Source organism: Pipistrellus hanaki (assembly GCF_964339955.1).
Source record: "Pipistrellus hanaki genome assembly, chromosome: 14".
NCBI classification, from domain to species: domain Eukaryota; kingdom Metazoa; phylum Chordata; class Mammalia; order Chiroptera; family Vespertilionidae; genus Pipistrellus; species Pipistrellus hanaki.
Window position 1 is genome coordinate 6416180 of NC_140516.1, and position 17427 is coordinate 6433606.

A 17427-nucleotide genomic window follows, 5' to 3' on the forward strand; every position below is an offset into this window, starting at 1 on the left:
GGGTCCCTACCCTGAGGAGCCCCCAAGTCCTTGGGCATTGGCAGGTGTCGCAGGCTGCCCTCACTGTATGCTCGGGGCCACCCCTCAGTCCGTCTGAATCAGCACCCACCAGTCTCGCTCACTAACTGCCTCCTTGCTCCTGCCCCGCCCTCCCTTGGAGTCATTTCGGTGGAGGCAGGACTGCTGGACCCTCACGAGCTGCCTGTGGTTGCAGGACAGCCCCCCCCCCAAGGACAGCCCTCCCCTCCGCAGCCCCCCGAGGCCAGTGCCACCTGCAGGGCCTCGGGAGCCCCACGGGGAGCCTCACCGGGATCTTGAAGGCGTCCACGGAGACCTGGTTCTCCATGGAGTCCACCGAGGGCCGCCGGGCGCTGGACGAGGAGTAGCTGACCGGGAAGGCCTGGGCCGGCCGGTGCACGGTCATCTCGGCCGAGGCGATGGGCGCCTTGTGGGCGTTCTTGTGGTAGCGGTGGATGCAGAAGGTGGACAGCAGCACGGAGACCACAAACGAGAAGAGCACGGCGGCCGCGATCACCGTGCGGCACAGCTCGTCGCACAGCGGGTCTGCGGGCGGGCGGGGCGGCCGTGAGCGACACACTCGAGGGCCCCCCAATCCCGAGGGGAGCCGGCACGCACGGCCTCCGGCCTGGAGAACTGTGGCTGCTGAGACACACTGTGAGCGGCTGGCCGGTGCTGCTGGCGCGGGAAGGAGAATAGAGTACCCGCCAGCGCGCCAGGAGCAGGAGAGGCACAGTGTGTGTCTGCAGCCCGCCTGCGGCCACACAGCAGAGGCAGCGCACACAGGGGCAGAGAGGGGGCGCTGCACTGCAATCAGCTGGCCTGGAGGGCTGAGGGAGGTAACGTCCTGTGTTTCCAACGTCTTTGCGTTTTTAATAAAAAAGTGAGGGCAGGCCGAAACCGGTTTGGCTCAGTGGATAGAGCGTCGGCCTGTGGACTGGAAGGTCCCAGGTTCGATTTCGGTCAAGGGCATGTACCTTGGTTGTGGGGTATATCCCCAGTGGTGGGTGTGCAAGAGGCAACTGATCGATGTTTCTCTCTCATCGATGTTTCTAACTCTCCCTCTCTCTTCCTCTCTCTTCCTCTCTGTAAAAAATCAATAAAATATATTTTTAAAAAAGTGAGGGCAGGCAGTGGCTCAGGACCGGGGGCCGTTCAATAACAACTCGAATGCCAGCAACAGAAACGCATCCCCGGGCCCATGCGCGCAGTGAACCGTGCTGCCCACCACACCGGCTGTCCGGAGGAAGCACCGAGGCTCTGGCCGGGACAGAGGCCCCAGCTGGCCAGCGCTGGGCCCCGCCGAGGCCCTGCACGGGGACAAGCGGAGCAGCCACGGAGTTATTTGGCGGGAGAAGTCATTTTCCGGTCCACCCCTGTCGTGTAATTTGGGGCTACAAGGCACGATACGGAGGCCCTGACCTAGCTCCCTGCCTGCGAAGATGGGGAGCAGCGGCCCAGGGGGAAGAGGAGGGTCTCCGGGGTGACAGCCCCCTGCACTTTCCTTCCTGGCTTGTGGGGAGGTACAGGGAGCCCGGCCTCCCAGGGGTCCCCCACTCACCCTGGCTGTCCTCGGGCTCACAGAAGCACTTCCTCTCCTCAGGGAAGCAGTTGCAGGTCCCAAAGCCGGCTCTGATCCCCCAGCGCTCCCCCGGCTCGTGCCCCCCGATGATGCTGCCCCCTGGTGGCAGAGGAAGCCGCTCAGCCTCCTGGGGCCACCCAGGGGAGTGTGGGAGGGACGCACCTGTCTGATGTGGTGGGTGTGGGTGGGGGTGGGTGTGGGGGGGATGGGAGTCGGGGAGTGAGCTCAGAAGTCCGGTCATCTGGACAGGAGCCTCAGCATGACCTGTCCCCAAGCCAGTTCCCTGGTCCCGCGGGTGAGGGGAGGAGCCCATAGGCTGCCCAGGGACCTTGCCAAGGGCCACCCAGGGCTGCTTTCCAGGAGCGGAGAAGGGGCAGCAGGGGTGACCGGCAGATTGGGGGGCGGGAGCTGCATCCCTGTGAGTTGGCCAGGGTGGCACTGGGTCAGGCACCTAGCTTCCATGTTGTTCCGAGGGGGGCAGAGCCCTTCACTCAAATACAACATGAGACAAAGGCGGGCACATAAACCCAGGATGTGGCTGGTCAGGCGGAGTGCAGGAGGGCATCCAGGCCTCCCCCGCGCCCCCCACCCCCAGGGCCGTCCTGGCGGAGGCTGACGGGGCAGGCCCGCGGTGCTTACGGAGGCAGTCCTGGGGGCAGACATGGGGGTTGCTGCTCTCCACGGCATCACAGTGGCCGTCGGGGCAGGTCTTGATGCTGGGGGAGCAGGTGGAGAAGTTCCTGGAGATCCCTGCAACGCACGGTGGGCGGTCACTGCCTGCGGGGCGCGGCCCTGGCCAGCCTTTCCCGTTCACAGCCAGGAGGGTGGGCGGCACCCAGGGCCTCCAGGGACAGCCCAGCCCCTCCCAGGCTGAGCAGTGAAATCCACCAGGCAGCCCTGAATGGTGGCTCAGCCGGTCGGAGCACCATACTGTACATGGCTGTGGGTCCTATCCCTAGTCTGAATGGAAGGCAACTGATGAATGTTTCTCTCTCTCTCTCTCCCCTCCTCTCTAAAATCATCAAAAACATGTCCTTTGGGTGAGGATTAAAACCTCCACCCATCAGCCCCACCAGCAGGGGCGTCCCTGAGAAATGGCTGGGGTGCTGGATGGGTAAGGACAGGTAGGCGGTGAGGGATGGAGGGGCTGTGCCCAGGGGGACCAGAAGCCCTGCCAGAGGGTCCTTGCAGTGGGGGGTGCAGCTTGGAGTTGGCTGCTGTCCGCAGTGTCGGCCCTCCCTGCCTGGGGACCCACTGCCTGGGTACAGCCTCCCGGTCCCCTCACATCCCGGCTGTGGCCCAGACCCTCCCAAGTCCGAAGAGAATCCAGCCCCAGCCATCTTTGTTCCCTTGGCATGCCCAGCCTGACTGTCCTCATGCCACCCACACCCTGGGCTCATGCCCACCTCCTGGCACAGGAGCCATGGGTGGGACCGGGCTCTGGGGAAGAGATGAGGCATGAGAAGGACCCGCACAGACCCGTCTTCCATTCAGCCCTCACCACTCTGCGTGGGGCCTACCTTTGCCATCTCCCTGTCTCCACTCGCACCTGCCTGTCAGGGAGCCCAGGCCACCGCACTCCTCACACTCCGACCGCCTCTTGCTGACGGCGCAGGACAGGGGGCAGCCTGGCTCCTCGGCCGTGTCTGCGGGGGGAAGGAAGCAGGTCACGGGCCAGCCGGCTCCCAGGGCCAGGGCAGCACGAGCTGAGCTGCCCCCAGGGGCTGAGTCAGGGGGAGGGAGTAACCGGCACCAGGTGCAGGGGAGTGACGGGGCTGTTGGGAAACGGGGGCACCACAGCCAAAGGGGGCACTACTGGGCTGGGAGAGTACGGAGGGAGGATGATGGGGCCAAGGACACAAGGCTAAACCCCGAGTCTCAGATAAACAATGAACACCTGCTTTGTGTAAGTGCGTCCCTAACATTTAGGCTGACACACCTAAAGACTTGTCTTCTGAGAGACTCTGCAGAGGTTGCACGGGACGTACACCAAGAGGTTGTTTTCTTTAACCTAAAATTCACGTTTTATCTGGCAGTCCCGTAGTAGGTGCACGTACGAATGCACCAACAGGGTGATGGGAGCAGTGCTGACTGCTACGCTGTCTCCGGGCAGAGCGGTTTCTCACGCCCCGTCATCCTTCATCCCGCCAGCTCGGCTGTGCGCGCACTGCTATTCTCCTTTTATCTCAGGCTCGGGGAAGGAGACGCAGGCTCAGGGCAGCCACCCACCCCGGGAGGGAGCAGGAGCAGGCCTTCTGTGGGGGGAGCCCGCGGCAGTACCACGTCCCGCCCACCCGCACCCTCCAGGGGCCCGGCACTCACAGGTCCCCTCCATGGTGACGAGCAGCGGGCCCTGGGCCTGCCTGCCGGTGGGCTGGTCGGTGGCCACCACCGTGTACTGGAGCTGGGCGCACTCCGGCCGCCACAGGGCCTCCGTGTCGTTCACGAACAGGGTCCCCGAGGCGTCCTCGGCCGAGGTGACCACCCCCAGGGTGCTGCAGTTGGCGCTGGCGAGCTGCAGCTCATACCGCAGGGGGATGCCCGTGAACTCCTGGCCGTTCTCCACGGAGACCTTCCCCACCTAGGCGCAGGCAGAGGGGGTGTGTGGCTGGGGGGCCGGACAGGCTCGTGGGGGAGGCTGGAGGGACCCCCTGGCGGTCTGAGCCCTGGAACAGTCCCCTGCTCATCTGGGCATGGCAGCGGCCCCTGAACTCCCCGTCCCCCACGTCCCCGAGCACCTGCCCTGCCTGCTCTCCCCAGGCCATCGCACCACCCCCTGCCCTGCTCCCGGGAGCCGGGCACTGAAGTCTGGGTCAGCACTGGCCCTCCAGGCAAGGGCTAAGGTGCCAGCTCTTTCCTCACTGCCCCTCATTGAGGCACAAAGGCCGACGGCTCCCTCCTATGCCCACCCTCCCTGCCCGGCCAGGCGTTTGGCCTTGGGGACCAGCAGTTCCTGTCCCCGGTGCACGTGGCCAGGATGGCCCACCGCCTGGTCAGAGCATCGCGCCCGGCCACACGGGCCTTCCTGGGCTTGGCTGGAACCCTGGGAACGGGGGCTGCCTCGTCACCTCCCCCATCCTCGACGCCCCTCTGTGAAAGGCCCAGGTGGTGGCTCGTCGGGGAGCTGGGACGTGTCGAAGGGAGGAGGGACGCCCTCTCCTTCCTGTGGGGGCCCAGGGGGTGCTGGAGGTGAGGGGCCAGGGAGCCAACCCCAGGAACGACCACCAGGACGGCGACAGAGGGCATTAACCATGACACCCCGGCTGCTCCCCAGGAGGGGGCAGTAAGTGAAACCAATCCTGCTGCCATTTCGGGTCAGCTTAAGAAGTGCTCACACAAAACGTTCTAGAAAGAACTGCACCAACACACTAAGCACTGTCTGATTGGTCTTCTTTCAGGAATACTGCCGACTCTAACCGTTTCCACTTCCCATCGTCCTGTGCCTACGGCAGGTGCACACGTGCTTACAGGAGGCCCGTGGCCGCACCCCCTCCCCCACGCCCCACCCGGGCCCAGTGGAAGGCCCGGTGAGAAAGCCCATCCGCGAAGACGGGCTTTGGACGTGTGGAGCTACGTGACCGACGTTTCTGTAACCACTTCTTCACTTAACAACCCGCCAGGAACGTCTCTCCACGTCAGCTTACACACACCTGCTGGGCACTGCTCTTACCCTCGTACAGAGCCGTCTTACAGACACCAACCACGGAGAGAACGAAACTTAAAGATAACGGACAAGCGAGGCTCTGGCCACTCCACCCCTCAGCTCCTCCTGGGCCACTCCACGTACGCGTTAGCCCGGGGAGGGGTGTCGCCACCGGCCTGGCTTGCCATCTGTTAGACCGAGTGCCCACCGAGGAGCGCCCCCCTGAGGGAGTCCACGCGGGCGGCGGGCGGGAGGCTCACCTGGGCGAAGCGGCGGGCCCGCCTGCTCACGGTGAAGGCGTAGGCGCCGGGCAGGCGCAGGCTGACGGGCAGCACCGACACGTTGAAGTGCAGGAGGAGGGTGCCCTCGCCCGGGCCCTGGAAGCTGGAGTCATTGACCAGCACGGCCAGCTGCAGGGAGTGGCTCTCGGAGATGGGCAGGCTGCGGTTGAGGACCAGCCCTGCGGGAGAGGCACCGCGATGACGGCCCGGTGCTGCAGCCTCCTCCCAGGTGCATACGCTGCCCATACATGCACACGGCTGAAAACATGCACCTTCACACACACACACGGTGGGCAGGTAACAGACCTGGCAGCTGGCAATAGGTTAGAACCCCTATTTAAACGTTAGCTGTTGTACTGAGTGGAAAGTATTGTACAATATGTACATACCGTGTGTGTGTGTGTGCGCGCGTGTGTGTGTGTGTCTGTGCGCACAGGGTATGTATGGAGTAGTGTGTGAGGATATGTATGTGTGCATGTGTGTATGGAGTATGTGTGTGTACTGTGTGGGTGGGTGTGTAGAGTGTGTGTATGGAGTATGTGTATGTACTGTGTGTGTGGGGGGTGTGTAGTGTGTGTGTGTATCGAGTATGTGTGTGTACTGTGTGTGGTGTGTGTGTGGAGGGTGTGTTTGTGTATGGAGTATATGTGTGTACTGTGTGTGGTGTGTGTGTGGAGGGTGTGTTTGTGTATGGAGTATGTGTATGTACTGTGTGTGGTGTGTGTGGAAGGTGTGTTTGTGTATGGAGTATGTGTGTGTACTGTGTGTGTGGGTGTGTAGTGTGTATGGAGTATGTGTATGGAGTACGTGTATGTACTGTGTGTGTGGGTTATGTGTGTGCTGTGTATGTGTGTGTGGTGTGTGTATGAGGTGTGTATGTGTGTGTGTTGGGGCTGTGTGTGATGAGTGGGCACACAAGAGGTCAAGACTGGCACCACTGAGGCCCTGGGCAGGCTGCTGGCCCTCCTGGCCCCTCCCTGAGAACTCTCGGCAGCAGCAGCCTCCGGGGGGCGGGACTCTCACGCCCGGGCCCAGGAGCCAGTCCACTCCGCCCCTGCCGTGGCCGAGGCTGTGGCGTGGACACGGAGGATGGAGGTGGGGCCCGGCACAGAGGCCAGAGTGAGCGGGAGGTCTCCCCGCACACGGCAGGAGCCTTCGAGGGCTCCGTAGGGGAGGGGAGGGTGTGAAAGAACCGTGACCAGGCCAGGCAGAAAGGGGAAAAGGCCCCAGTGTCCCCAGGATCCCCAGAAGCAGATCCCCAAACAAGGACCCAGGTGCAGGGGTGCTTGGAAGGTGAGCCCAGGAAGCGGGCAGGAGGGCTGGGAAGGGGCAGGGAGGCCAGGCAGCTCAGGAGGACGCCCTGTGTGTAGGGGAGCGCTGCCAGCACCCGGGCCCAGCCCTGCAGGCCCCTCCAGAGCCGGACAGCACACGCCTCAGGGTTCCCCAACACCCCCTCCATCCCCCCCCCCCCGCGCCATTGGCGGTATTTCCGGGCACTCGGCCACCTAAAGGGCAGCAAAGTAGGTGCCAGGGCCGGAGGAAAGACTCGGGCGAGGACGGGTGCTTGCAGTGGGCAGGAGCCCGGGCGAGGGCAGCATGGAGAGGCGTGGGCCTGCCGGGGCAGCCGCGGGCAGCTCAGGAAGAGAGGGCGGCCTGTACAAGCCCACCACGGTGGATGCGGCGAGCCCGGCAGAGACGGGGGCTGGGTGGAGGGTTGTCTGGGACTCAGAGGGCCAGGCTCGGCGTCGGTGTGTGCAGGGGGCTTCCCTGACCAGCAGCAGGGGCTGCCGGTTTCCGGGGGCCCAGGCCGCGCCCAGCCCTTACTGTAGTCGTGCACCGTGGCCCGGATGAAGCCGCCGTCGGCCTGGACCAAGGTCTCGTTGGGTGAGTGCTCCACGCGGAAGGTCTGGAGGGCCCAGGCGTCTCCCGGGAGCAGTGTGCCCGTGTACCGCCTCAGCAGCTCCCCGGAAGCCGGCACCACATCCGGATCGAAGACGTGCAGCGTGGCCACCACAGTGCCCTGCAGGAAACGGGGTGCCGGTCAGAGCTCCTGCAGCCCGAGGCGCAGGGAGGGCATGCCCCCTGCAGGGGACTGGGTCTGCACAGAGCTGGCTCTGGGACAGACTGACCGGGGCTCCCGTCCCCACAGGGCCCCTTCCCCCCTGGCCGTCACCCTCCCTGGGCCAGGCGCTTCGCCTCCCCTGTGAACAGGTGGTAGGAACCTACAGGCTGCCTGTGCAGATGGGTGAGAACGGATGCCGGGCTCTGCGGACACGCCCCAGCCGGGCCCCCGCAGAGCACAGCGAATGCTCCTCTCCCGAGCCAGCTGTGCCCGCAGGGAGGAGGGGTCAGCTCAGTGCCACCCAGCGACACACAGCTCAGCGTCACCCAGCGACACACAGCAGGGCGGATCCACGCCCAGGCGCCCACCAGAACGCTCTCCTCCCAGCAGCTGGCCACCAGGCTGGAGAGGCTGTAAGGACGGCTCTGAGCGAAGCCACCGGACACCTTTGCTAACGGGATCCCCGACTGTCACTCCTGCCAGGGCCAGGGGACATTTCCTCACGAGATGTGCTCTCCTCACCAGCACTCTCACCAAGCCCAGGCCTGCGGTGCCCAGAGAGGCAGGCAGACCCCCCACCACCTGCCCGCCCTCCCAGTGCCTTTGCAGGCTGGTTGGCTGCAGGACAGCCTGAAGCCCAGCAGGTGGCAGGTGCGCTCCACCTGTGCACCAGAGAGGGTTGGGGCTAGGATGGACGGGGCAGCCCCTAGAGGGCCCCCATCCACCCCCACCCCTGCTTTTCTCCACCCCTGGCGACCCTCCCAAAGCCTCAGCAATCCCACCCCACCCGGTGAAGACTGAGTGCTGGTGGAAGAGAGTGCCCTCCAGCCAGCTGCTGTCCTCTCCCTCCTGGGGGCACTTGTGTGCCCCTAGATGCAGGCCCTTAGCCTCCCCCGCCTGCTGGGACACAGGCTGGGTCCCCAGGGCTCTGGCCACCCCGTCAGGGGCCAGCTGGGAGCTGGCCGGGTTGCCCCGGAGGCAGGCAGAACGCCCTGACAACCGACCAACGGAAAGCTAGAGGGACTAATGAGAGGGGCCCACAGGCAACGCGCAAGCGCACGGGGACACACCTTCTTCCGCTTGAACTCCACGACGGCGCTGGCGGTGTCCCCGCCGTCCAGGAGGGCGGGCGCCGAGTCGTCCTCGTCGTACACGGTCACGGGGAAGGGCACCAGCACCTCCTCCTCGCGCGCGCCCGCGCGCACCGCGCAGGCGGCCACCAGCTCGTACTTCTCCCGGCGCTCGCGGTCCAGGGCCCGCCGGGTGCTCACCTCCAGGCTGTCGGGGGCGCAGCGGAAGGGCAGGTTCTCACCTGCATAAAGCAGACCAGGGACCCCCGTGTGACGGCCGCGCTGCTTCCTGAGGCCCAGCAGGAGCTGCGGGGGAGCGGCTCTGGCTCAGCAGGGACACCGTGCAGGCCTGGGTGCTCCTGAGCTCTCCTGCGGCCGCAGCCGGCAATGGCGCTGATGGAGGATGGGGACCAGGAGGCCCCGCAGGTCCCATCTCACCACCCAGGGAGGGCCCTGCTCCCTTCGCCTGGGCTGTGGGTGGCATCCGCTCAGCCAGGCTGCAGGCCCAGAGGTCCAGCTGCCAGCACTTGCTGCTTCTTGAAGACAATGTTAGTTTTTTTAAGTGACGGAAGTAATATGTGTTCATTTTAGAGAATGTGAGAAGTCAAGGCACAATCCCACCACCAGAAAACAAACACGGGGACAGCTAGCGAGTGATTTGCTGTGAACACAGATACTTCCTCGGCCGGGTTCGCAGCCTGCTCTGCAGCCCCGGGCTGTGTGGCTCAGGGCTGGTCGCTGTGTGCCTAGTGTGGGCAAAAGGGGCCGCATGCTGACCTGACAGCTCAGGGGAGGCCTGCATGGAGGTCTTGCAAACTCAGAGACCTAAAGTCCCCACAAAGGATGATGGTCTGAAATTAAACTTCAACTAAACGCAGTGATGGTGGGCAGTTACATCCTAGGCCAGTATCTTCACTGACAAGATCAACCTTTACCTTAACTGAGCCTATCTGTCTTTTTGCATCTATGATCACATACCCTTGAAATGTCTGGGTAACTTGTAACGAACCTTTTTCTGGAGCCCCTGGGGCACAACCACATGTGGTGAGCGCCAGGACAGATCCCACAGATTCCTTCATTATCATGTTTATTGTTCCTGCACCCACCTAAGTGTGTGCCCATCATTTCACTTTTTATCCAATCCCAGGGGTTTCCCCAGCTTTGCTTTATCTCACCTCCTTAATCCATCACCAATGAATTTCATGTGACCCACCTACACCCCCTCCTTTGATTGCAATGTATAAATACAGATGTAACCCACCATTCTCCGGAGCGTTACCTCAATTCCTTGAGGTTCTGCTTCCTGGCATATGTCGACAGTTTGGCTCAAATAAACTCACAAACTTCTTTACAGGTTTCAATGGTTTTTTCTGATAACACTCCCCCCGGAGGATGAGTGGATGAGACTAGCATGCCTGCTTCTCCCCGGCACTGCTTTGCATTTAGTGACTCCCCATCCTCCCGAAACCCAGCGAGGGGAGGCCAGCAATGACAACACACTTTTCAACCCAGTCCGTCCAGGAACTTCCTCCTCCAGGAACACCCAGAGGCGGGGAATGCTGGGGGCGGGGGGGTCAGCCCGGAGGGTGACGTCACCGCCACTTGGTGGGAAATCTCAAGTCTCTCCCATCAGAGCCACATAGTAACATGTGGATTACACATGTGGGGAATGCGTGTCGTATACTGTTTCCCTCTACTGATATGGTTACAAAGAACATGCTCAACAAAATTTAACTGTGTCATTCTCAGCCAGCAGGAGCAGCGCGCTAAACCATATGCCTGGGGACAGTCTCCCGGAGATCGTACCCCTGCCCGGGACAGACAAAGGGCGGGCAGTGAGGGACGGGCTTTGCTTTACCCGGAGTCTCTGACATCGGTACCGCGTGTGATAAACCTGGGGTGAGCCCAGGTACCACACACCAGCAGTCCAGCCTCTGTGTCTTTTTTGAGTCCCTGTTCCTTGTCTTTAAATGGTTTCTCACGTGACCACACAGCCGCCTCGCTCACCTGCACGGGGATCACACCCCCTCCCCCACACCGCTGCCCTCACAACTGCTCAGACAGAACCCTGCCGCCGTGTGGGCTCCTCACCCCTAACACAGCAGCCAGACGACCCTTGAACGGTAAGTTAGATCCTGTCACTGCCCCCTCAAAAGCCTTCCGAGACTCCTCAGTCCCTCAGTGGGCAGCCCAGGCCACTCCCCAGAAACTTCTCTGCCCTTGTGCAGTCCTGACCTCCCATCACGCACAGCACGCCCTCCGTGGAGTCCCCCTGAAGACAGCAGCTCGGGCACTCCACTCTCCTGGCTCCCACCTCGCCCCTTTCAGAGCTGCCCCACTTCCTCAGTACACGTTCGCTCTCCGTCCGCCACAGCAATGGCAGCCCCAGGCAGGCTGGGCTTCTGCTGGTTTGTCACCTCCTTAGCCCTGGGCACGGTGCCCGGCCCCGAGGCACACACAGGCCTCCTGGGACGCGAGGTGAATGGACGGCGTGGTGGCTCATGCTCCTGCGCCTGGCCCACTGCTGGCTTCGAGGACCGGCCGCGAGGCCTGCACTCACCTCCCAGCAGCCTGTAGGCCGCGCTGACGTTGGGGCAGAGGAACTGCACGGGCAGCTGGCGGAACTGGTGGAAGGTGCCCGGGGGCCGGTTCTCCCGGATCCGGAAGGAGGGCTCCCTGTCGGGGAAGCAGAGCTCCCGGGGCTGGAGGGAGCCGCACGCCGGGAAGGAGGTGTTGATGAAGGAGAAGTAGATGCGGGCGCAGCCTGGCCACTGGCATTCGCCCTCACGCAGGGGTGCGGGCATCAGGAAGACCTGGAGGTAGACGGTGAGCTGGGGGAAGCCGCCGTCTGCAGAGAGAGAGAGGCCGGCCCAGGGTGTCAGCCACACCTGCCAGGCGGCCGGAGCAGGAGGGGAGGGCAGGAGCTCCGGTGGGTGGGAAGTCCAGTCCTCACTGTGGTCAATGGGCCCGGCCGAGCTCTGACCTGGCCGTCGCCTCCTGCTGGCCCCCACTGCCTGCACCTGGGCTCTGTCTGCTTCCTCTGCCTAGACTCATCACCACCAACCCTTCCAGTCATTCAGGTCTCGGCTCAAACTCTGGCCTCAGCGGGGTGCCCTGGCTCCCCAGGCCGCCACACCCTCCCCAGGCGGCTTCCTCAAGGAGCCCCCGCAGACACACGCTGTGGACAGAGCGCCTTGCACCCCGAGGTGGGATCTCCTGCAAATCCCATGATGGAGGCACCACCGACTCCCTTCCGCTGAGGTCTGGACCTCAGCTGGGTGGGGGACTCCTCCTGAACCCCTTCTCTCGGCTCACATCTCCGTACTCCTGACTCCTCTTTGCCTCTCACTAGCCTGTGTTTTACTGCCAATCCCCGTCACAGCTACTAATTCTCTGTACACATTCCCTGTTGTAATGAGCGTGGGTGTTCGCCCCCTGCTGGCCCCAGCAGTGCACGGGCTGCTCTCCTGGAGAGGCCGCCGATGAGGTGGCCGATGGCCGATGAGACAGTGCCTGCAGCAACTTCCACTCTGGCCTCCACCCAAGCCCTGCTCTGACAGCCCCCTCCCCGCAGGGGCCCGGGATGAAGGTGACGGCAACTGCGTGCATAAACAAGACCCTCTCAGACACCATCTCCTCCAGCTGTCTGGGGTGCCCTCTTTACTCGGGGTCCCTGATTTTCCTTGGCAAATCGGTGCAGTCCTTCTGTCCTACTGGGCAGTGGCATTCACGGGCTGCCTGCCTCTCACCCGTGCACAGCAGCTCAGGGCTGGTGTGAGGGCCCAGCGGGGACCTACTGGGTGTGCAATCACCGTTTTGTGCCACAAGGCACAACCCTGCTTCACATTTTCCTGTGCCTGTACCAGGGTCACGCACGGCCTCCACCGGGCTCTGACCCCAGCTCTGAGGGCCTGGCCAGATCATTCATCTGCTCCACCCGACCCAGGTCCCCAGCAGGTGCCAAGAGCAGCTTGCTGCTGATGGTGAGACAGGCTCTCTGTGCAAAGTGCTGCTTCTCCAGCAAGAGCCAGGTCATTTGCTAAAGAGAAACCTTGGGATTCTCCAGCCCCTCATAACCCCTCTCATAGCCCCAAATCCCTGTTAACCGGTAAAGGCATCTGGGTCCAGTGAGAAAGAGCACCCCATCCTTCACATGGTCCTTCCAAGTCCTGGAAGAGCAGAAGGCCCAGGGCACCAGCTGTCCCCAAACTTATCCTGGACACAGAGTCAGGTCAGTCTCCCTGCTTCTCACACAGCAGAGACCCCGAGCCTCAGCGAGTGTGTGCTGTGGGCGTGCTGTGGGCATGCTGCGGGCAGGGGAAGGAGGCGGGTGGGCAGCCTTACTGCACAGGCTGAGCTGCTCCCAGGAGCTGTGGTTCAGGCTCCGGTGAAGGAAGAGCAGGCCGGTGTCCTCCTCGATGCGGATCCAGTCGTTCTTGTGCAGCCGCCTGCGGTAGGCGCCGTAGAGGTGCTGGCCCAGGCGGAAGCTGGCCACCTCGTTGGGGGCGTCGCGCAGGGCGTGGACATAGAGCAGGGGCATCCCGGCCGGCTGGTCCACGTACAGCTTCTCCCAATACGCGTCCCGGGAGAAGTAGAGTCCCAGCGGGGCTGCGGGGAGCAGGGAATCGAGTGAGGGGCGGGGACAGAGCCAGGAGCAGGCCTCTTGGGCACACAGGCGTTCCCAGCGGCTTCACTTCACCCTAGGATAAAAGATGCTCACGGACAAATGAAACCCGCTCACTTAAGACTCTGAACCGAGTAGGGCTTTCTCATCTGCATCTCCAAGGACACCAACACACAATTATTTGTCACGTTAAACATTAGCTGAAAATGTACTGCTTTCAAACAGAAAGAGGAAGAAAAAGCAGTCTACAGTAGCTGCAAAACCATTCTCCACCCTTGCTCCATGAGCACGTGACCCACGTGGACGGGGCTCCCTCCCGGCTCTGAACAGGTCCCCTGGGGCCGGAGTTTCCCGTGGAGAAGACGCAGCCACACGGGCTGGGCGGGCAAGCATGGCCAGAAATGAAGAAAGTGCCGTATAAGACACACACTTTTATCTGAAGGTAGACGCTCTCCTACCACATGACCCAGAAATCCCACTCCGTTTGTCCAGAGGAGGGGAAGCCTGCTCGTCAATGGCAGGTTGTGCACAGCCTGAGCCAGAGCGGCCTCAGGCCCGTGGGGGAACACATCAGCCAGGGTCTGCACAGGAGGCGTCCTCGGTGGCAATTCAAAGGGGTGGGCGAGCAACACTGGATGACCTGGGGCCGTCCCAGACATCGGGCCACGTGGAAGGGTCAGGCACAAACCAACACCTACGGCACAGCCTAGACTGCTTCTAGGTGATGGAAATCTGACTGGCTGCCTGTTGGGGGCAGCGGGGGTGGGGGCAGCAGACTGGGAGGGACAGGAGAGAACGCTCTGGGGACTCAGAGGCTCCATACCCTGATGGGGTGGCGTCATGTGGGCACATGCACCGGTCAGCAATGCACAGCCACGGTGTGTGCATTTCCACCTACGTTAACGCTGCCGGAAGCCCTGCTTGCCGAGGGCCGTGGGGAGAGCTGGGAATGCCCCGGGAAAGGGAGGGGAGATGCTGACCCCGGCCGGCAGAGGGGCATGCGCCTGAGACCCCAGCTCCCAGGGCTACAGGGAACCCAACTTGGGTGTGGGTCCACAAGACAGCACATAGGTCCCTGGGCAGCCTGGGTCCCCCGGAGGCCCAGCACCCCCACCGCGGTGGCCTCCTTGGAGCACTGCGGCGGCTGGCGACCAGGCGTGTGTGACGAGAGGCAACAGAGCTGCTGCCAGCCTGCTCTGCTGGGACACACCCCGGCCTGGTCACTGGGTGAGAGCCCGCGAGGAGGGCCATGAAGACGGCTCTCATGGGGGAGGAGAGGGGGGGGGGCGGAGGAGGGGACCCGCAGATGCTCTGCCCAGAGGTCCACCTGCCAGGTAGGCAGAGCAGACCAGTGTGGGGTCTGCCCTTCCAGCGGTTCAGGGGCTGGGATGAGCTGAGCTCCTGGGAGCCCCTGCCCCCAAGCCGATGCAGCCCCACACAGAGCACATCTGCAGGGGAGAGAGCAGAATCCGCGTGGGGCCCAGGCCGCTGCTGCCAAAAGGGGTTTGCGGGCCAGGCAATGACTGTGAGCAGAAACAGACCTAAATGCACTTAAAATGCCTTCCAGGTGGCGCCTGGCGCAGGGCACGCTGCCTTCATGCTCCTCCTCGTCACAAACACGTTCAGATGGAAACACATGTGCTCCGGGGCGGGAGGGAGGGGGTGTGGGTGCAGGGCCGGCCTCAGGGGGGTGCAGCCTGGGCAGTCCCAAAGGGCCCACACTTGGGTTTAATGCTCTGTCGTCACAGTCTTGAAATTCTACTCCCGGAAGGGCTTTCTTTACAGGATGTGCACAAGGGCCCCACATCTCAACTCTGTACTGGGCCCCAATCTGGGGGGGGGGGGGGGGGGTGAGGGCCTGGGATGGGCCACTGGTGTCCATTTCCGTGGCCTGCAGAGTGCTGACCTCTTCCCAGCCTCAGTTTCTCCAACTGCACCAGGGGAGGAAGTGCTGGAGAGAAGAGCAGCCAGTGGAGGTGCGGACAGGCCTCACTTTGGCACAGGCTCACACTGTGTAAACCTCCCACTTCAGAACCAAAACCCCGGTGAGCAGACCCCTTTACTGCCCCATTTCACAGCTACAACACTGATCCTGGGAGGGGAGGGGCGTCACCCAGTCCGACTGCTGGAGGTTCTACATCTTGGGGTTCAGCACAACAGCTAACAAAGTGGTGGTGGGAGTCGGGATGAAGGCAGATGCTGAGATTGCTGGAGGCCGAGGGCCGGTCTGGCTGGCGCCCCACAGCAGGCACCTTCCTGCTGGAGGGCTGCCCGACCCCTGCCCGGGGAACTCTGGGCAGCCAACAGCAGGACCTGCAAAGCCTCTCCCACCCTCGCCTTCCACCTGTGAGGCCCCGTGGTGACAGAATCCTCCAACCCTCGCCCATTTTGCCGACAGGCTTGGCCAGCGTCACCCTCCGTGCACCTCGTGGCTCTGCTTCCCCGGCTGCCTCTGGGCCGGGCACCATGCCGAGGGACGAGGAGCGAGGAGCTGGCTCTTCTCACATGGGACAGGCAGGTCCTGCCCGCCTGCCAAAACGACGCCGGGAGACTCCAAGGCCTGTGTGTGCGCCCACACACGTGTATCACATTTTGTGCACACGGGTGTGAGGATGCGGGAACAGACACAGAGACCCACAGACCCCAGACCCTGTCTGTTCCGATCCTGGCCCAGCCCGGCGGAAAAGACGCAGAACGAACGTTCAGTGGGGTGAAGTGCTGTCCAGTTACAGAAAACCGGAGAAGAACCAAGCGACACTTAGAGGGATGGAGTTAACGTTTATTACGCGTGGGTCCAGAGGAAAATTTTCTCTCCAATTCTGGGCCCCAACATGGAGGAACTTTCCTCTACTTATATGTTTTTACCTTCTTTGTCTCCCAAATATGGGGTGTTCCCAGCCCCCTTTGCAAGTTCTTAAAGAGCCCCTCTGTGCTGGGGCCTGGTGCCAGCACTGATAACTTCATCCGGGGAAGGTTTAATGGCCTTTCCGAAGTGGGAGTCGTCTTATTTTCCTTATTACTTAAGGAAGGAAGGAAGCATTTACAGAAGCCAAATAGCAGGGTTAAAATGTCAAACAGCAGTTTTTATGTAAGATGGATGCTTCAGTCTGACTCCAGAGGGTTTTCTTTACAAGCAAACCCCCCGCGTCTGCCACGCAGGCATGGAAGGCTCTGGTCACCCAGCCGGGGTTCTGCTTCTGCCTTGACCTTATTGCAGCCAGGCCAGGCAGGTTTCAATGCTCCGTGCTTGGTGGGGATGTTTAACTTATTCATATTTGATGCAGATGGAACAGGCCCAAGTCCTCTCCTCCCTCTGGTTTATTCAACCCTTCACGAGAGCACACTAGTGCACACATGCACGCCCACACCGCCCACATACATGCACATATATTCTCATGGCAACCCGGGACCCTCTGAGTGCCCCCTCTGTGAGGATGCTGAGCCTCATCAGCGGAGGCCACCGCAGGCACACAGTGTCTCCCTCCGGCCGCACGCAGTCCCAGCACCGTCGCAGCCCAGCCTGAGCCCGCACCCGCCTTCCTGAAGCTCCCGACTCACGCACTGCCGCGTGCCTGCCCCCCCCCATTCCCCGGGCCTCCGGGTCTCCGCTGCTGGCCTCACGGCTGCACACCAGCCCTGGCCCTGCTTGCCCCCCGCAACTTCTCCACGGGCAGTGGGCTGACCCCAGCCTGGGGTGGGGCTTCTTCCCTGGGTTCCCTCCCTCTGGGAGCCTGAGGGTGCCCAGAGCTCCCAGATCCTCACCGTAGGTCTCTCATCACAGCTTAACAATCATGCGTATGTGAACTTCTCCACTTTTCACCGCTCCGTGGGTGCTATTTCCTGACTGGACCCAGACTGATACACCTCTCTCTCTTCTCTCTCTCTCTCCCTCTCTCCACACACACACCCCACACGGACAGGCTGCATAGTCTCACACACACATTGGTGCACGGTTTCCCCACCCCATTCTCAGTGCAGACACACGGAGCCCTGCCAGGCCCTGACTACGGCTCACCTTCCTCAGCTCTCCGTGGTCCTGGCCAGTCCTGGCCATTAGGGGCCACTCAGCTCACCTGAGGTTCCACTGACCTCCTCTCCACCTCCTGTGGTGAGTGTACGGCCCTCTGACCACGCAGGCACCTCTGGC

The 17427-nt window shown here is 62.5% G+C and overlaps 1 protein-coding gene across 1 annotated transcript in view; it reads right to left on the reverse strand.

The window, feature by feature from the left end:
• The window catches only part of RET (ret proto-oncogene), a 52352-nt gene that overhangs the window by 16707 nt on the left and 18218 nt on the right, over window positions 1–17427 (reverse strand). The window contains 10 exon segments of the mRNA XM_084903930.1: window positions 308–564; window positions 1580–1699; window positions 2240–2350; window positions 3121–3246; window positions 3923–4181; window positions 5504–5703; window positions 7349–7544; window positions 8657–8898; window positions 11217–11504; window positions 13001–13264. Of these exon segments, the coding sequence (XP_084760056.1) occupies window positions 308–564; window positions 1580–1699; window positions 2240–2350; window positions 3121–3246; window positions 3923–4181; window positions 5504–5703; window positions 7349–7544; window positions 8657–8898; window positions 11217–11504; window positions 13001–13264 (2063 nt within the window).